We start from the raw sequence: 17,627 nt of genomic DNA, 5'->3' as shown, positions 1-17,627 counted from the left end.
TATACTTTGTAAAATATAAGATGAGCCCCATGGCAGCTGTCAAAATCCATAGTATTAATTTGTCATTTTTTTGTTTCCAAGGGACAACGAACTTTATTTATTTATCAGGCATAGGGATCTGTCAATCAAATGTCATAGGACTAATGCTATATTTTATAAAGAATTTCGATAGACTGTAACTTCGTAACCGTCAAAATCGTACCAAAATCAGCCTACTCATCGGTAGTTAGTTATTGTAACTAGTAGTAAGACATGCTGCTGCAACTGCAACATAACCTGTTCTTTTAACCGGATGCGCCTAAAATTATGTAATAATGCTTACAACGTAAGATATGTGTGTGTGTCTGTGTGTTGTTATCGGCGTTGGTTTCTGTGGTCGGGCGGCGGGCGGCGCGGGGCGTTCATAGCTGGAATAATATTATAATTAATTTATTAACTTCGGCTTTGTTAACCAAAGTCGGTTTAAAAAACTAATTCTGACAGATTCTGAACGGTCCATCAACAGTCGATGGTTCCGCCAATAGAACGATACGTCACTTAATCGCGGGACAATCGACTGATGATGAACCGTTCAGAATCTGTCAATTTATTATCTGAGATTAAAAAACAGAATTAACTTATGCTTACAATTCGGCACGGGGGCCGGGGAACGCCTGCACCAAGTGCCTGCCGGGGACATCTGAAATAAAACAATAACAATACAATGACATCATTTAAACCGGAAATTCACTAGAGTCCAACTGGTCTATCATAATATAAATGAAGTCATTTCTCTGACAGAAATGACAGGGTTCAATGACCTGAAGTAGAATTATGCTGGTTATATTTGTGAAGGATCTGATAACCACGATATAGCAAAAAAAGGTTATTTTTTATCCTTGTATTCCAATTTTTTTATCTTGTATTGAAAAGGCTCCGAAACTACGGGGAAAAAATGTTTTACTATTATAAATACATTATCCCTACAGGATATAGGCTAGTTTATATCCCGTAATTCCTATGTGAAACCTTTTAAACTTTTGCGTAGCTTACCTATCGATAAATGAAGAAAAAATATACTAACCTGTCTAAAAACATACTGTTGTCTATACTGGAACGGCACATTATTATACCTCCTTCCAAACCCGTGTTCTCTTCTACCGTCATTCCTGTCCTCTTTGGTAGAATTAGTACTGGAAGTGGTAGGATTTGCCTCCTTGTTGTCATGGTCGAAAGAGCGGTGGTAGCGGTTTCTACCGTTTTGGTAGTTTTGGTTGTAGTCGTGCTTGTGGTGGTAGTTTTCTGAGTTGTGGTGTTTTGGTTGGTAGTCGCGGCGGTTCTCGTTTTGGTGGTCTGGGAATCGAAAAACATTGGTGAGTATTGTAGAAAAAAAAAGTATGTTCGCAAGTTTGCAATACCCAAGTACAGTTCTCCCATATTAATACTCGTAATGCGCATGCAAATCTTCGCAAACTGTCGTATTCCCGGAAACACCCGAATCATTGAATCGTAAGAGCCTTAAACAAAGCACTTGCATTTTGATCCTTGTTCGAAAGAAATAGTAGTCAATATCATGTGACACATAATCGAAAACAATTTGGGCGGTCGGTGGCTGTCACCGATCAGTCAAAGGTCTCAAGGTCAAGATCAGTATTACTTTTGTGGAATTATAAAGAGCTGCAATTAAACATCGTTCTTGTAATTTAATTTCAAATGTGAATTTAATTTCAACTTTAATTATTTTTGACGACGCCATATTATGAGGCACATTTAAGAATAAAATATACGTCACATTGATAGACTTGCCAATAATATATGTTGACATAATGATAGACAAGCCACACCCAAAATACCAAGTTTCTAATTGTAATATTATTGTGAATGATCAGCGCTGTAAATACTTTTAAACTGAGATTTAACCTATGTTTGAAATCCATATTTCTTCTTCTAATATAAACCTTGTGCTATTCAAACCTTATTTCATCCATATTAACACCAGCTTGAGTAAGACATTTGAAAAGTACTGTAACATTTTCGAAGTAAATTTTAATATTATGAATTATCAACTCAAATTTCGTTACTGATAAATCAATATCTCTTTTAGCACCAAACACATAAATAAAAAAAAAATGCATGAAGAAAATGCACCTAACCACTCTTAATACATATCGTTTTCTGGCGCTCGGGAAATACGACCGTTGCCGAACAATGGCGAAGATTTCTATGCGCATTATCAATTTTGGGGAACTGTACTTATACGCTGAGTTGCAGAAAGGAACTTTAAGCTTTTGTCGACCGTAAATGTATAACACTGGCTTACTTTGACAGTATACGGACAGAAAGAGACATACATAAATTTAATGTCAACATTAGCTTAATCTGCAATTCTGCGACAGTAAACTATAAGTAAGCCTATTTGATAATCCAGCGTATCAGCTCACTGCATACCAAGTTTCATGAGAATACGATCAGTAGTTTTTACGTGAAAGAGCAACAAACTTTCTTATTTATAGTTATTAGGAAAAAGTGTTAATTTGTAAACAACACTCACAGTGGTTATTCTTGGTCTGTATGTTCCGGATAGAGTTCACTATAGCTAGCGCGGCCGAGCTCAGCTGCGACTCCTCGTTCGGAACCGACATGCTGAAATGGAAACACTGTGTTTAGAATTACATAATATTGTAAAAGAAAAGAAAAACTTTATTTTGCTCAGACAGCAATATTGATATGATTATAAACTAAGAAAGTATTATGTAGTGAGGCCAAACGAAAAACTGGCAATAATATAAATTAAGACGGATTCATGCTGTATTGTTGTTTTCATGAACCTTTTGTAGATAAATATGTCTATTGGCCCCATTTATATTTCTTAAAGCATTCACCTATAAGTCTGTAAATAGTTAAAACATGTTCTGTTTCATCACCTGAACCAAAAATTAATAATTATGAGGGCCTTGTACAGGTTTTGATAGTTTACGAAAACTAAAGTATTGTAGTAACCGTTTTATATAAAACATTCTATAGAAAATAATAATAGGTAAGTAACCGAGGAAATTGGTACCTTTTTCGTCAATACAAACGGCAAAACCAGTACAAATCCCTCATAAAGCAACCTTAAATTAATTCCCACTCACTTGATAAACTGATTTTGATGCTGATGCGGCGCATACCCCGCGTTCACAGCCGCCGGATAACTCCCCAAAATACCGTTACCATTGTTCCTCCTTTTAACCTCCTCTGGCTTTTTATCTACCCTCGGAGGAGGTAACTCTTGCACTTTAGCCTCATTCTCTTGAGTATTCATCAAAGCCATTTGTTCTTTAATCTGTTGTATCTTCATGGCCAATTCTTGCGAATTCCTTCTAGAAATTTCCGCGTCCTGCACCGAATTGGTTCTCACAAACGTTCGTCGTTTGTCCTGGAAATCCTGGTAGCTATTTTGCTTCGTAAACTTTTTAAAGTTGCTGTCTCTGTCGTAAGGCACTTTATCTGTAGCGACCTCTAGCGGCGTGTTCCTTGAACTGTTATTCGACCTTCTATCGAATTTAAAACTGTTTCGTCTAGCCATATTATTGTCTATGGTATGGTATACTGGCTGGTAATACTGTTGTGGGATGACTTGTTGAATCATTGGCTGGTAAAACCCTTGGTATGGGACAATTGGGTAGGTTATAGGTTGGGTCTGGTTGTATACTGGTTGGTATAAAGGTAAGTCTGGTTGTGGAAGGTACATGTTAGGGGGGGTAACTGGTTTCTGGAGAGGGGTGGCGCAGGAGGGGGGTAAGGGTTGGGTGGTTATGATTGGCTGGATGTTCTGCCATTGCAGTTGTTGGACCGGTTGGTACTGGAAGTGAAATACATAAATGTTATGATTATTTGTTTGTTTTATATTATACTTTGCTTTATACTTTGATATATTACACAGGTCTATACAGAGTTAGTATAATAAATTCTTATTCTTGTTGATACTAGTATAATTTGGTAGTGACGGGATGACGAAGGCAGAGATCAGAGTGTTGTGTCGCTCTTAGATACAAACGTTACAGTTATCTAATTTGGAATGGTTGAATGTATTAGGCAGTTTAATGATATTTTTTAATTTAGGTAACATTGGAATCAAACAACAAAATTACGATAAACATGTAGATACTGTTAAAAAAACACCTTAACCTCTTCTTACTGTGAAATAACACACACAACATTTTAATGATTTATTGTGTCTCTCAGAATATCGCGCTTCTGGGAGCTGATTGGTACTTTTTCCTATCTAGTGTGGATTTAATAACACACACAGTGAACTAACCTGTGCTTGCGGGTAGTGCTGCGGCAGTATCACATTCCCCAGCGGGTAGGCGGCCGGCATCACCGTCTGCTCTACCGGCTGCGTGTAGGTCACTCCGTAGCTGAAACGAATATAATAAATTATAGTATTTTTCATTCAAATATTCTTCTTCGTAGACAATAGCCGCGACTTGCACAAACATATTAAATCTAGATTTAGTGTTAAATCTCGATTTAAGCCATAAATTTGTATGGATTGACGTTTCTTAAATCAACATTTGACACTAAATCTAGATCTTATATGTTTGTGCAAGTGGCCCTAAATATGGTCTAGTTTATCACAGTGATTATAGCCAGTCAGAACAAAATGGCCGCTAATTGTACCATATTATTATTGTGTTTTTGTATCTCCTGTTTGTAATTTATATGTTTGTGCACATAGAATTATCTATCAATCTTAAGTAAATTTGATACATCACCATAAGATACTTATTTTGAACATCCATGTCTACAGTAAGTACTTAGCTGTCAAAATGTGCAAGCTGAAGTGGCAGTGGGCTGGTCATATCTGTCGAAGAACCGATAACCGACGAGTTCTCGAGTGGAGACCACGAACAGGCAAACGCAGCGTGGGACGCCCTCCTGCCCGCAGGACTGACGACCTTAGGCGAATGGCCTTTAGTGCCGGGACCGAGTGTTGTGCTCCTTGGGATAGGCCTATGTCCAGCAGTGGGTGATTATTGGCTGATGATGGAGTACTCACTTCCTGTGCTGCGGGGGCTCCACGGCGCAGGCCTGGAGAATTATTTACCTATCTTATCTATTTACCTTTTGCGCACCCCTGTATACTCTATTGGGGAAGACAACATCCTGTATAACCCCTACAGTAGGTACTTACTTCTTATGATGGTTCACTCCCGTGTACACTATAGGCAAGACAACACCCGATAGAAGGTGTTGCAAAAACTACTACCTAAACTACCTAGAAACTCGTAGAACAAAAGCTGTTCAGAATGACCCCCTGAGTCACCCACTTTCGACTTAGTACACCCTTTTTGCAACACCCTGTATAGGTATAACAACACCCTGTAAATATAACCCCTGCAGTGGGTACTCACTTCCTGTGCTGCGGGGGCTCCACGGCGCAGGCCTGGAAGGGTTGAGCGAAGTGGGCGTACGGCTCTATGGGGCCGTAGGGGTAGCTCGCGTCTGTAATAACGAGACGAACCCACGACCTCACGAGTGGAAGTCGAGTGTCTTACCCGTTACATCACCACACTGCACTAAAGGAAGCCCCTTTTGTTCATCCCTATACACTATAGGTATGACAACACCCTGTATAACTTACTTACTTCCTGTGCTGCGGCGTCCTAGAAACTTTGCTGGTCACGTGATTTAAACTATGGAGAACCTTTTTTTCGCTAATTACCAAAACTCGTACACTAAAAGTTGTTCAGTATGTCCCGCTGAGTCACCCCCTTTTGGCTCAGTATGCTTAGTTGCAACACCCTGAAGAATTTTGGTAGACTTTCCCTGTGAAACTCTATATTGGCTAGAAATGGTTGCAGCACCCTGTATAACCCCTCCAGTAGGTACTCACTTCCTGTGCTGCGGGGGCTCCACGGCGCAGGCCTGGAAGGGTTGAGCGAAGTGGGCGTACGGCTCTATGGGGCCGTACGGGTAGCTCGCGTCTGAAATTAAATGAGGCAATAAGAACGATATACATTTATTTTTATCTTACTTTCCATATTATAAACCTGGTTTAAAAAAAAAACTATAAATAATATTATTTTTTTGTTTCTAAAAATCTAATTGCATTACTATAATATTCAAACAGCACAGCATTTTTTTTAAACACGTGCAATATTGTGCTTCCTCTTAGTGTCAGATACAACATTTTTGCAATTTATACAACCGGAATTTGCATGTTTATCTCCGATGTAAAATAATGAGACAATCTAATCATAATTACTTATATCTCATAAATAGTTTAATTAGTTGCAGGAAAGTGTGTGTGTGTTGTGTTGTCTCTGTCTGTCTCTATACTATCAAAGCAAGGCAGTTATGTATTTGAGGTCGACATTAGCTTAAAGTTCCTTTCTGCAACTCTCTGTCTCTGTGGATATTTTTAAACTAACACGACTTTATCTTTCGAATTAACTTACAATTTTCCATCATAAATAACGACAAAACAACTCACCTATCCGGAAGGCAGGTTCTTCGTGTGTCATCTGTTTCGGCTCGTCGCCGCCGGGCGGCGCCACTGGCTGGTACAGCGGCGGCTGCAGTGGCGCCTCCTAGGATAGACCAGTGTTATTTAGACGTACTATACGCAAAATTAATTATAGAGGAAGAGGAATGTATGGTAGATGCAGACACCCTGTGTCAACATAATATGTGCTACATTTTAACTCGGATTTTTCCACTGCAAAATATTTTAATAGCGATGTCAAGCTAGCGAAAAACACAATATAATACACTTTATTTTCACCAAAAGGAAATTATACAAAAATAACTTTTTTGAACTTACAAGTACAACTTAGATTTTTTTTACAAAGAGGTCAAAGCAATCTCTACCATACAACCTTTGGATGGAAGAGATAAAATATGAAAACATTTTGAGGTAAGTTACTTGGGCGGCCCCGCGCGAGAAGGACGGACGATCTAGTGGGTCTAGTGGTGGGCGTCTTATGGCTGAGATGATGATGATAATGATGAATACTAGTTTGAGATATAACTCACCACCCTGCACTGGTTGGTATAGGTGTACTGCTGCTGCGGCATGGCGCCCGGGTACATCAGGCCTGTTAGAGACATCGGTCCTGAAACAAACATGATAAATCAGCTTAATATGAATTAGTGACCTGTCGAATACAGGTCTTGTCATTAGCCGCCAATTTGAAATTAAATGAAAAATGTATCCCTGCATTAGAAGCGGTGGTAGCTCAGTCGGGTAAGCGCCCGCTTTTCATGCCAGAGATGCGGGTTCGAATCTCGGCGCTGACATTTACCAATGTGTTTGAAGAAGAGTCGAGTGAGCAAACTAGATTCTAGATGACATCACAAACGATGAACGGTACACAGTACCCTAAGGGCTATATTTCACCGGGACACCATGGCGGCGCAACCAGTCGCCGCTACCAACAAAAAAATTTTTTTCCCAACAAAATTTCTATGGAAAATGAATTTTTTTTTTCGCGAATTTTCAAATTCTGATTTCAGTTTCAGGCTTAGATATGCCATGCTTCACATGTAGGTTTCGGCTTAGTATACCCTTTTTGCAACACCCTGTAGAGCTCTATGGAGAGTTACTCACCTGGTGTGCGTTTGGTTGCGCAACCGCTTTATACATTTTGTTGGTGGCGGCGACTGGTTGCGCCGCCATGGTGTCCCGGTGAAATATAGCCCTAAGTGCATTGTACTGATTTAAAAACGGCGATACGCCTCGCGACTTATCACTTGAGTACAAATGCACAGTGAAAAGCGACACAGCACAAAATTACTCCTAATCCTAAATTGAAAAGGCGAGTGTATAAACTACGTTTACGTTTCCAGAAAATATCATGATATTCCTTTCCAAGGCTTTCTATAGGTGTTTATGACCTTTTCCTTCTTTAATATTAGTTTAGTTTATAAATTTCCCTTCTTTAGTATTTGTTTAAGTATAGAAATATAGACAAACTCACGTATATTAGGGTCCTGCACGTGCACCGGAGTACTCTTGAGCGCGACTGGCTGCACACCCTGTATGTAGGCCGCCGCCTGCTGCTGCACTTGGGGGGAGTTGCTCTGCAACTGAAGTATAAACAGGGTGTTTTAAGATGTGTTCGGCTTGCCTAATGGGAGTGACTGAAGATGGTATAGTATATTTCTCAATGGCAGGTAAATAAGAAAGCCCCTTTATTTTTTATGACGAGTACATTTGGTTAGAAAGATAAAAATAAATCAGAAGTAACAAGAACAAAAAAGGTTGGCTAGTTAACATTCCATAATCAATAAGGCCACTTCTTTTCACTGTTTTATTTATAAGTTATTGTTTTGTAATATTTTTTTGTGGAAACAAACCCCAATGACAGAGAGGGACAGTTCAATAGATAAAACGTTCTATAACTTTTCTTTGAATCAGGGGGAAAGTGTATTAAATTGTAATAATTTAGCAACTAACCTCATTTTCGTAAGAAGCATAACTTTGCTGAACAAAACTCTCCTCCTTCACCCTCTGACTAGTAACTTCACTCTGCCTATTGCTCATTGGCTCGCACACCGCCCTCTGATTGGCGGGCTCGGGCGCCACTGGCCTGTGATTGGTCGGCGGCTCGTACGGCGGCGTCGGATTGGTCGGCTCTGGTTCCGGCGGTACTTCCGGTTGGTAGTGCGTTTTTAGCGGGCTAGGTGGCGCTTGGATCGGTATTTCTTGCTGTCGGATTGTGTTTACCTGAAACATTTAAAATGGTAATGTTTCTGTGAGTTAGATATCGGACATGACAATGTGTTTGACAATTCTAGACTGTTGCGAATCGAACCTTGATGTTTCAGTGGGTTCCCATCTCAACTACTAGCCCACAGGATTGTCATGGCGTTTTAAACCCCATAAAAGAGCAAGGGTTACTCTTGATTTTACTCTGGGTTATAACCCTTAACTTAAAGGGTTAAAGCCGAACGTTCATGCGTCCTCCTCTAAGCATGCACTATGTATGAAAAACTGGCTCAACTATGCGAAATAACTTAGTTTAGCTGGTAGTAGACGTATGGCTTAAAGTGTAGCATTCATACTACCCAAGAATGATTAAGGGTACTCTTATTATAATATTACCTTGTCACAAGCCCTATTCTCGCAACTTTCCGGTCTCTGACAGTCACAGAAGAACTGATTGGCGCTATCTTCATGCGTTGGTGGGAGCTCGCACTCTGAAAGGAAGAATAATTATGTGCATACAGTTCATAAGCTATTATACCGAAATTCGGCAAGTCAGGTGGCCATTCTGTTATACTTAGATAAATACTCACTCTATGACAGAGAACAATTTGTTCTTTGACAGAGAGGGACAAAACAGTTCAATAGCTAAAGCGATATGCGGTATTTTTGTTACTACAATCATACATTTGTGATGGAAATGTCTACTCTATGGCCATGATGTTAATGTCTAATGCTATTTCATCACCTAAAATCCTAATGCCTGTCAATACCGATAATGGGCCTTATACTCTGTCCATTATATTATTGGTTTTTTGACATTCGAAATCCCATACATATCTGACGACTGCAAATGAAAACCAACTTTACTTACCAGACATAAGGAAACGTCAAAAATACAATAACATAGTGGAAGCTCTATAGACGACTTTTGAAAGTCGGATCTTTACATCGATTTGTGTGAGCCCTTCGACACGACTCACAACTATTACAAACTCCGGTTGGTACGAATTCAAAGAAAACACCAGTATTAATTTTCACTTTTCACCTCGAGTGTCTCTGGAGTTGTTCACTGTTCGAGCTTTATATTAGAACTGAACTTAATGTGCGCCGGACACCTCGCTTTATATAGTCCGGCGGGCGATCTTCCCGAAAGTTCCAGAGATACTCGAGGTCACACTATTTATTATTATTATTACTAAGTAGGTATAAACAATCCATACTTATCTACTAACTATAAGTACCTAACTTAGCATCTAGAAAGTTCGCGGACGTTGTGGAACATTCCCTAACTATTGTTCTAGAAGCTTCCAGACTATTGTAGATCTATTGAATCCATACTAATCCTTCTAGAACTTTATCGAAACTACTGGAAAGTGATAGAATGTTCCAGAACCTTCGCGAGTTATCTACTCTATCTATCGATTGTCGCGAATAATTTGCACATTGGTTGATTATTATTATTTTATAAATGTGTAATAAATAAAAATATGTTAGTACCTGCGTCGATAAATGAATGTTGTTTCTCTAGCCGTCCCCGCCTTTTATCGTTATTTTGATCAGCCTGCAACAACAAAAATCATAATTATATTCGATTCTTCGGCATAGTTTTTTTTATAATGATTCATTGGTACACAGACACACGTGTAACTTAATATAAGTTATATTACCTTATCTTCATCGTCTACTGGTTCATCGTACACTACAGGCGGGTTGCTTGGATCGTAGTGGTACACGCTGCCGTCTGGGTTTGTCAGCGGCTGACCTGTCTGCAATCATAGACAATGAGTTAGCTGACTGTTCAGTTACCTTTTTAGGGTCTCAGCACATATTGCGTAACGTAAAGGAACGTAAAAGGCGTTCGCGAACTCTCGTTCTACTGGTTGACAGAAGAAAAAGAGGCGATCCTTTTACGTTACGCTTATATTATGTGCGGTGACCTTTAGGGTCAATTCAGACGTACCACAACCACACCACAGCCACATCCACACCACAACCACGCCGTGTGGTCGGGCGTATATTTTGTATTGACAATGAATAATCCAATTCACACATGCCACATTTTGCCGTTGTTATCGACCACCTGTGTAATACGACCACATCGCAAATTCGCAACCACATCGCAACGGCAACGCCGCCACGCGGCGGCGGCACCGCGGCAACCTGTTCTCCGTATTAACTGCACACGACGACGTGGTTACCACATCGCAATGACAGCGACAACGCAACCACATCGACATTTTGTCGCTGCCACAACGCAACTGCAAAAAGCCGCTGTCACACTATTCACACGTAACCACAGCTTGACCACATTATGTCGCTGCTACGTGGTGTAGTTGTGGTACGTGTGAATTGACGCTTAGGTCCTTCTCCCACTACGCGACTCTCAAGCGACGCAACTTATGATCGCCTATAAAAATGTCTTCAACGCGTCGTTGTCTCGTTAAATATGCGACTGAGTTAAGTACAAAAACTTGTATTAGGACTCTTTTACAGACTAACATTGATATTGGCACAAATTTAGGTTAGTTAACTTAGTTTTTTTATATTGTACTTATTAATAAGTTTAGGATAAAAAAAAAAATTAGAGTAAGTTAAGAAAATAAAAAACAGATTTTTGTATATGGCAATCGTAGATGAGAATGTGTGATGTGAATTGTCTTGTAATATACCTTGTCCGTAGAAGCGTCCGTAGTCGAGCGGGCCTCAGTGATCGTAACTGATCGCTGAGGTTTGTTGATGGCAACACAGGTATATTTTTAATTTATTGTTTATGGTTACTTCCGTATCCTATACCTACTGTTACAATATAACTGCTGTACGGTGCTCTTGTGTTGTGATAAATAAAATACTGTCTCACTGTGAAACTTTGGTTTTAATGAAGAAGACCAGCCAGCCAAACCTACAGTCCACGCAACATACATTGGTCCATAACGATCCGACGAAGTTTCCTGTGCGAAAGGACAGCGAGATAAAATTGCACACGGGAGCCGCAATGCGTGCATGCAGCAAGAACTAAAAAGGCGGGAGGATCAGTATACTTGCGAAATCAAGCTATCAAGTATCTGCGAAATCATCCGAACGTCATACAGTGATATATTTTTCGACAACTTCAAGATAGAAGTTGTTGCAATAAATAAGAAATAACATCAAAATCTAGAACATTTAACCAAGAACAATTCCCGCCATTCCAATTCATATCGCGGCAAGAGAGAAAGGGAAAGAAGATAGCATCGTGCCAGTCGTCCCACTCGAGCGGCGAAGACGGAAGACGGAATCAACAACGAGACGTGGGAAGTGACCATCGTCCAATCACGTCGCGTCAAAGAACTCCGAGTCTGCAGCGGACGAGTCTCATTGGTTCATACCATACGTCAAGTAAGAATAGTTAGGTTGGCAGGCCTGCGCTGCGTTTGCGAAACTTGCGCCCTCTAGCGGAACGGCGTATGCGACGTCAACAAATTCGCCATCTTATTTTATTTGGCGTGGTGGTTGCAACAATTTGTAATTTGCTTTTAATTTTCGATTTCTAGTGCAAGGTTTAGCTGTAAATAACTGTAATTGTAAATAGCTAACATTAGAGTCGCAACAAATACGATAAATTGTGTAATTTAACTGTGTATCATTGTTACGGCACACTAGTACGCTAGCTGATAAGCAGAGCAGCTAATACACGCACTGAGCACTAGATGGCGCCACTCTCGGAATATCACGTCATGAACAGCCAATCAGAGCCAGCCTTCATCACGACATATTCACGGGGACCAATAAGAAGACGCCAACACGATGTCCCGCCTACGTCATTGAAGAAGCCTGTAGAACCTCACACGCGCAACTAACACTCACACATTCGAATTCGCCTCTCACCTAACTGCCACTGTATATTTAAAACATTGTAAATAATTAATAAAATCAAAGTCTACACGCAAGAAAGTTGTCGCCTACATCATTTCCACAACCACCAACTGGAGAGCCTATGAACGCAGCCCTAAGCCCCAACATCTGGACCTTCTACGCCGAACACCTGCTGGAACCAGCTCCTTGGACGGTGAAGACGCACTCGTGGAAGATCGGCTTCAACACTCAGCAGCAGGCAGCATCACGCATCATCTGGTGAGACAGGCCGACCGCAATATCCTGCCCTCACCCATCCTTACAATTTGTGTCAAAGTGTGCTTATCTCATTCCAGTGCCATAAAATTGCCTCATCATCTGCTTACCACCTGTCGCTTGTGCTTGTGCCTGTGCTACCTACACATCAGCTACGACCTGCTAAAAGCTGTAAGTACTCCACATTTTCACTCGCACCATGATGACTAGCACTAGGGACACGTCACCAAAGATAGATGAGCTAATTAAAGTCCTTAACAAGAAAAGAGGATCTATTAAAGGTAGATTAACGAACTTTTCTAAATATGTAGATAAGTTTGCTGATAAAACGTTATCAGAAAGTCAGCGCGCAGAATTAAAGTTACGCATGCAAGGCGCATTAAATTTGTATGCCGAGTTTAACGAAATTCAAAACAAAATTGAAGAAAATATTTCTGATAGCGAACTATCTAGTCAGATTGAAAGCCGGGAAACCTTCGAAATGGATTATTATAGTGTCCTTGCTAAGGCTCAATGCATGACCAACGATGATAGGTCTGCAGGGAGCTCAAAATCATCTAATTTTGAATGCGCATCAGTTCAATTGCCTACAATAAGTCTACCTACCTTTGATGGTTCATATGAGCACTGGTTAGAGTTTCGTGACACGTTTACATCCCTAGTTCATAACAACAGCAAAGTAGATAATTTCGGTAAACTTCATTATCTGAAAAGATCATTAATAGGTGACGCAAAATCCGTGATCGATTCTATCGAAATTTCATCTGCCAACTACTCCATCGCATGGGAGTTGTTATTGAATAGGTACAACAATAGCAGGTTATTAGTGCACACACATGTAAAATCATTGTTTTCCCTGCAATCTTTATCAAAAGAATCACCTGACCACATTAGAAAGTTCATTGATACCATTCTAAAAAACATACGTTCCTTGAAAATGCTCGGTGAACCCGTCGAGCATTGGGACACACTCATTGTTTACATGGCCGTGTCCAAATTAGATCAAATAACAGAACGTGAGTGGGAACAATACAAAAGTAGATTGTTATCAATGTGCAACGATTCTAGTTCGTCAATAAAGATAACCGATTTAATTAACTTTCTTAGGGACAGGGCGGATATGTTGGAGACAATAAATTTAAATCACAATAAACCTACAACCAGTTTCTACACGTCACGCGAACATAATAAAAAACCTAACAATAATCAAAATTCACCTAAAATTCACTGCAACGTCATCACCGGAAAAACAAAGAATAAATCACCGCATAATCACAACAGTTTCAATCGCAACAAACCATGTCCCAAGTGCAACGGTAAGCACTCGTTATATTCGTGTGAATCATTTCTGAATTGCAATATTCAGGATAGGCTAAAGTTTATTCAGGAGAATAAGTTGTGTGAAAACTGCCTTCGGTCAGGACACGCTAGCACTGAATGTAGGTACGGTCCGTGTAGGAAATGTGATAAAAAACATAATTCACTAATTTGCAACTACAAATGTAATAGTGAAAACGTAAACAACCAGTCGTTGACCTTGATTGCGACGGGGGACAAAGGAAGCTCAGCTGACTCCAATGATAAGAATAGTTCTATTCAGGTTCATAACGCACACCTCGAACTAAACTCCGCTCGCTCAATTCCGGTGCAACAAGTCTTATTATCGACAGCAATAGTTGTGATAGCCGGCAATGCAGGTTGTTTTCATAAAGCACGCGTGTTATTAGATAACGGTAGTGAACGTAGTTTTATCACGCAGTCGTTATGCAACAAACTAAAATTAAATTCAATACAGTCCACTCAACAAATTCAAGGTGTAGGAGGATTAGTCACAGAAAGTACGCAACTGTGTGACATCCAAGTAAAATCTACAATCAGCACCTTTATTGCGCGCATAAAGTGTTTCGTATTACCGCGAATCACATCAACAGTACCAACTGTTACTATCGATCATTGCAACATTGATATCCCCGATCATGTTCACTTGGCGGATCCAACCTACTATGAATGTGAAAGCATAGACATTCTTCTAGGTGTGGACATATTTTGGGAGTTGTTATGTGAAGGAAGAATGAGACTATCGAGCGGTCCCTTCCTTCAAAACACTAAATTAGGGTGGATCATTTCTGGCCCTATTTATTCTGAACCAAGCTATCGCAAGCAAGTTCAGTGTTATTTCACGCAGTCTATAGACAGTACGGAAGCTATAGATACCCAATTACGCAAGTTTTGGGAAATAGAACAGTTACCTATTGAGAGCAAGTTAGGGAATACGCACATGAATGATGAGGAGCGTGCATGTGAGGAGCACTTCGTACAGACGACAGCGCGGTTATCTGACGGGAGGTTTAGTGTACGCATACCTTTTAAACATTCACCCGACACTTTAGGTGACTCATACACACACGCAGAGAAACGTTTCTTAGCATTAGAAAAACGTTTAAATCGTAACGAGAGTCTTAAGCTTATGTACCGAGAGTTTATTCATGAGTACATAAAGTTAGGTCACATGACACGCGTTGACTCTTATAACTCACCCTACTACATAATGCCTCATCACGGAGTATATCGCGAACATGCAACCACGTCCCGATTAAGAGTTGTTTTTGAAGCAAACACACCATCTTCTAGTGGTAAATCACTAAACGACTTACAGTACGTAGGACCAGCAATTCAAGGGGATTTGATAGGTATTTTGCTACGGTTTAGGGAATGTCGGTACGTAGCGTGTGCCGACATTGAAAAAATGTACCGACAAGTGAGCGTCGACCCTAAACAGCGTGACCTACAAATGATACTCTGGCGCGATAATCCATCAGATCCGATACAAACTTATCATTTAAACACAGTGACTTATGGCGAAGCCAGTGCTGCCTTCCTAAGCTGTAGATGTCTGAAACAACTTGCTAATGAATGCAACGACCCCGACGTAGCTAGAACAATAAATAATGATTTTTACGTCGATGATATGTGTACCGGTGATGACAGCGCATCAAAATTATTAAAAATCTGTCACGATACGGCTAAAGTTTTACAGTCAGGCTGCTTCCCTTTGCGCAAATGGATATTTAATTTTGACAACGATTTATCTAGTAGCGAAATGGCCAAAGAGTTATCACTAGGTGAAGATAGTCAGTGCAAAACATTAGGATTAGGCTGGTACAATCTAAGTGATGAGTTGTATTTTCACACAAAGTTTTCAGGGGGGACTGAGGATATAACTAAACGTAAAATATTGTCAGGTGCATCTCAAATTTTCGATCCAATCGGCTTAATAAATCCGGTGATCACAACAGCAAAAACTTTACTTCAAAGTCTATATTTGTTAAAGCTGGGTTGGGATGAAATAGTACCATTAAATATCGCACAATCATGGATATCGTTTGTAAATAGTTTGTCGTCGCTCAATGAAATACGCATACCACGTTATGTAATGGGTTGTAACAACACACGCAAAGAGCTACATATATTTACCGATGCATCTCAGGTAGCTTATGGCTCGTGCGCATACATACGCACAATTGATAACAGATCAGCTGTTACCGTAAGGTTACTTTATTCCAAGGGCAAGGTCGCGTCGCTTCAACCAGTTAGCATTCCACGGCTGGAGCTCTCGGGAGCATTAGTAGGCGCACGACTTTATCACAAGATAATTAACTCGCTCAGATCGAAGTTCGATAACGTCGTATTTTGGACTGACTCAACTATAGTATTAGGATGGCTACGTATGCCATGTAACTTGCTGAAAACGTTTGTTCAAAATAGGGTCGCGGAGATTCATGAACTTACCAAAGACAGTCTATGTCAATGGCGGCATGTTAGTGGTAAAGATAACCCAGCCGATATAGTATCACGTGGACAAAGTTTAGGTATGTTAAAAGAAAATAGTCTTTGGTGGAATGGCCCTACATACCTACATGACCCTCAGTTTGACGTAACGAGCTTGAAGGCACCGTTAGTACCTAATCACACAGAGTTACCCGAAATAAAGCCAACTGCCGTACAAAGTCATGTAACACAACAAAATAATGATGACTCATGGCTTGATTTTAATAGGTTTTCACAGTTTGTTCGCATGCAACGAGCGGGTGCCTACGCCTTAAGGTTTATTTATAACGCGCGCAACAAAATCAAAAGAATAGGCCCGTTATCAGTTGACGAACTTAATGAATCGCTCACAACACTGACAAAATTAGCACAAAGGGAATCATTCTCCGACTTATTCAATAAAAATGGTCTGTCAGTATCTAAATCAAATTGTTTATCGAAACTGAATTTATTTTTAGATGATAAACAAATTATTCGTGTGGGAGGTCGCATACAGAACTCCTTAGATTTTAGTTTTAATAAAAAGCATCCTGCCTTATTATCATCTAAACATTATTTCACGCTGTTATTGTTTAGACATCAACATAAACAACTGATGCACGCAGCTCCGCAGCTTCTGTTGTACACCGTGAGGGAGGCGTGGTGGCCGGTCGCCGGCCGCTCGCTCGCGCGCCGCGTCGTGCACGCCTGCGTCACGTGCGCCCGCCTGCGCGCCCAGACACTACAACCTATCATGGGTAACTTACCCGCGCAAAGGTTACAACCTGGGTTTCCATTCGAACGCTGTGGGCTACGCTGGTCCTGTGCTCATATTGAACCGTAAAGGTAGGGGTGCTATCACGGTAAAGGCATACATATGCATATTTGTATGCTTTGTAACACGCGCAGTGCATTTGGAGCTCGCTTCAGACTTATCATCAGAGGCTTACATATTAGTTCTGAAGCGATTTATTAGTCGTAGAAATAAACCTGCAGAAATATTTTCTGATAATGGAAAAAACTTTGTAGGCGCTAA

At 40.4% G+C, this 17,627-nt stretch overlaps 1 protein-coding gene across 1 annotated transcript in view; it reads right to left on the bottom strand.

The window, feature by feature from the left end:
* Positions 1–257: 257 nt before the first annotated feature.
* LOC105382317 (R3H domain-containing protein 2) overlaps positions 258–17,627 on the bottom strand; it is an 80,177-nt gene continuing 62,807 nt past the window's right edge. The window contains exons 18-31 of the mRNA XM_048622090.1: positions 10,345–10,443; positions 10,175–10,238; positions 9,074–9,168; positions 8,426–8,695; positions 7,947–8,055; positions 7,003–7,103; positions 6,461–6,557; positions 5,861–5,951; positions 4,283–4,382; positions 3,114–3,823; positions 2,531–2,622; positions 1,064–1,332; positions 628–679; positions 258–407 (exon numbers count right to left, since the gene is read on the bottom strand). Of these exons, the coding sequence (XP_048478047.1) occupies positions 355–407; positions 628–679; positions 1,064–1,332; positions 2,531–2,622; positions 3,114–3,823; positions 4,283–4,382; positions 5,861–5,951; positions 6,461–6,557; positions 7,003–7,103; positions 7,947–8,055; positions 8,426–8,695; positions 9,074–9,168; positions 10,175–10,238; positions 10,345–10,443 (2,202 nt within the window). The 3' untranslated portion in view covers positions 258–354. The remainder of the gene's footprint in view (positions 408–627; positions 680–1,063; positions 1,333–2,530; positions 2,623–3,113; positions 3,824–4,282; positions 4,383–5,860; positions 5,952–6,460; positions 6,558–7,002; positions 7,104–7,946; positions 8,056–8,425; positions 8,696–9,073; positions 9,169–10,174; positions 10,239–10,344; positions 10,444–17,627) is intronic.

The sequence above is a fragment of the Plutella xylostella genome, chromosome 2 (genome assembly GCF_932276165.1).
Source record: "Plutella xylostella chromosome 2, ilPluXylo3.1, whole genome shotgun sequence".
In the NCBI taxonomy this organism is placed as follows: domain Eukaryota; kingdom Metazoa; phylum Arthropoda; class Insecta; order Lepidoptera; family Plutellidae; genus Plutella; species Plutella xylostella.
Note: the sequence above shows the minus strand (reverse complement) of the source record. Positions and strands in the feature narration are given on the sequence as shown.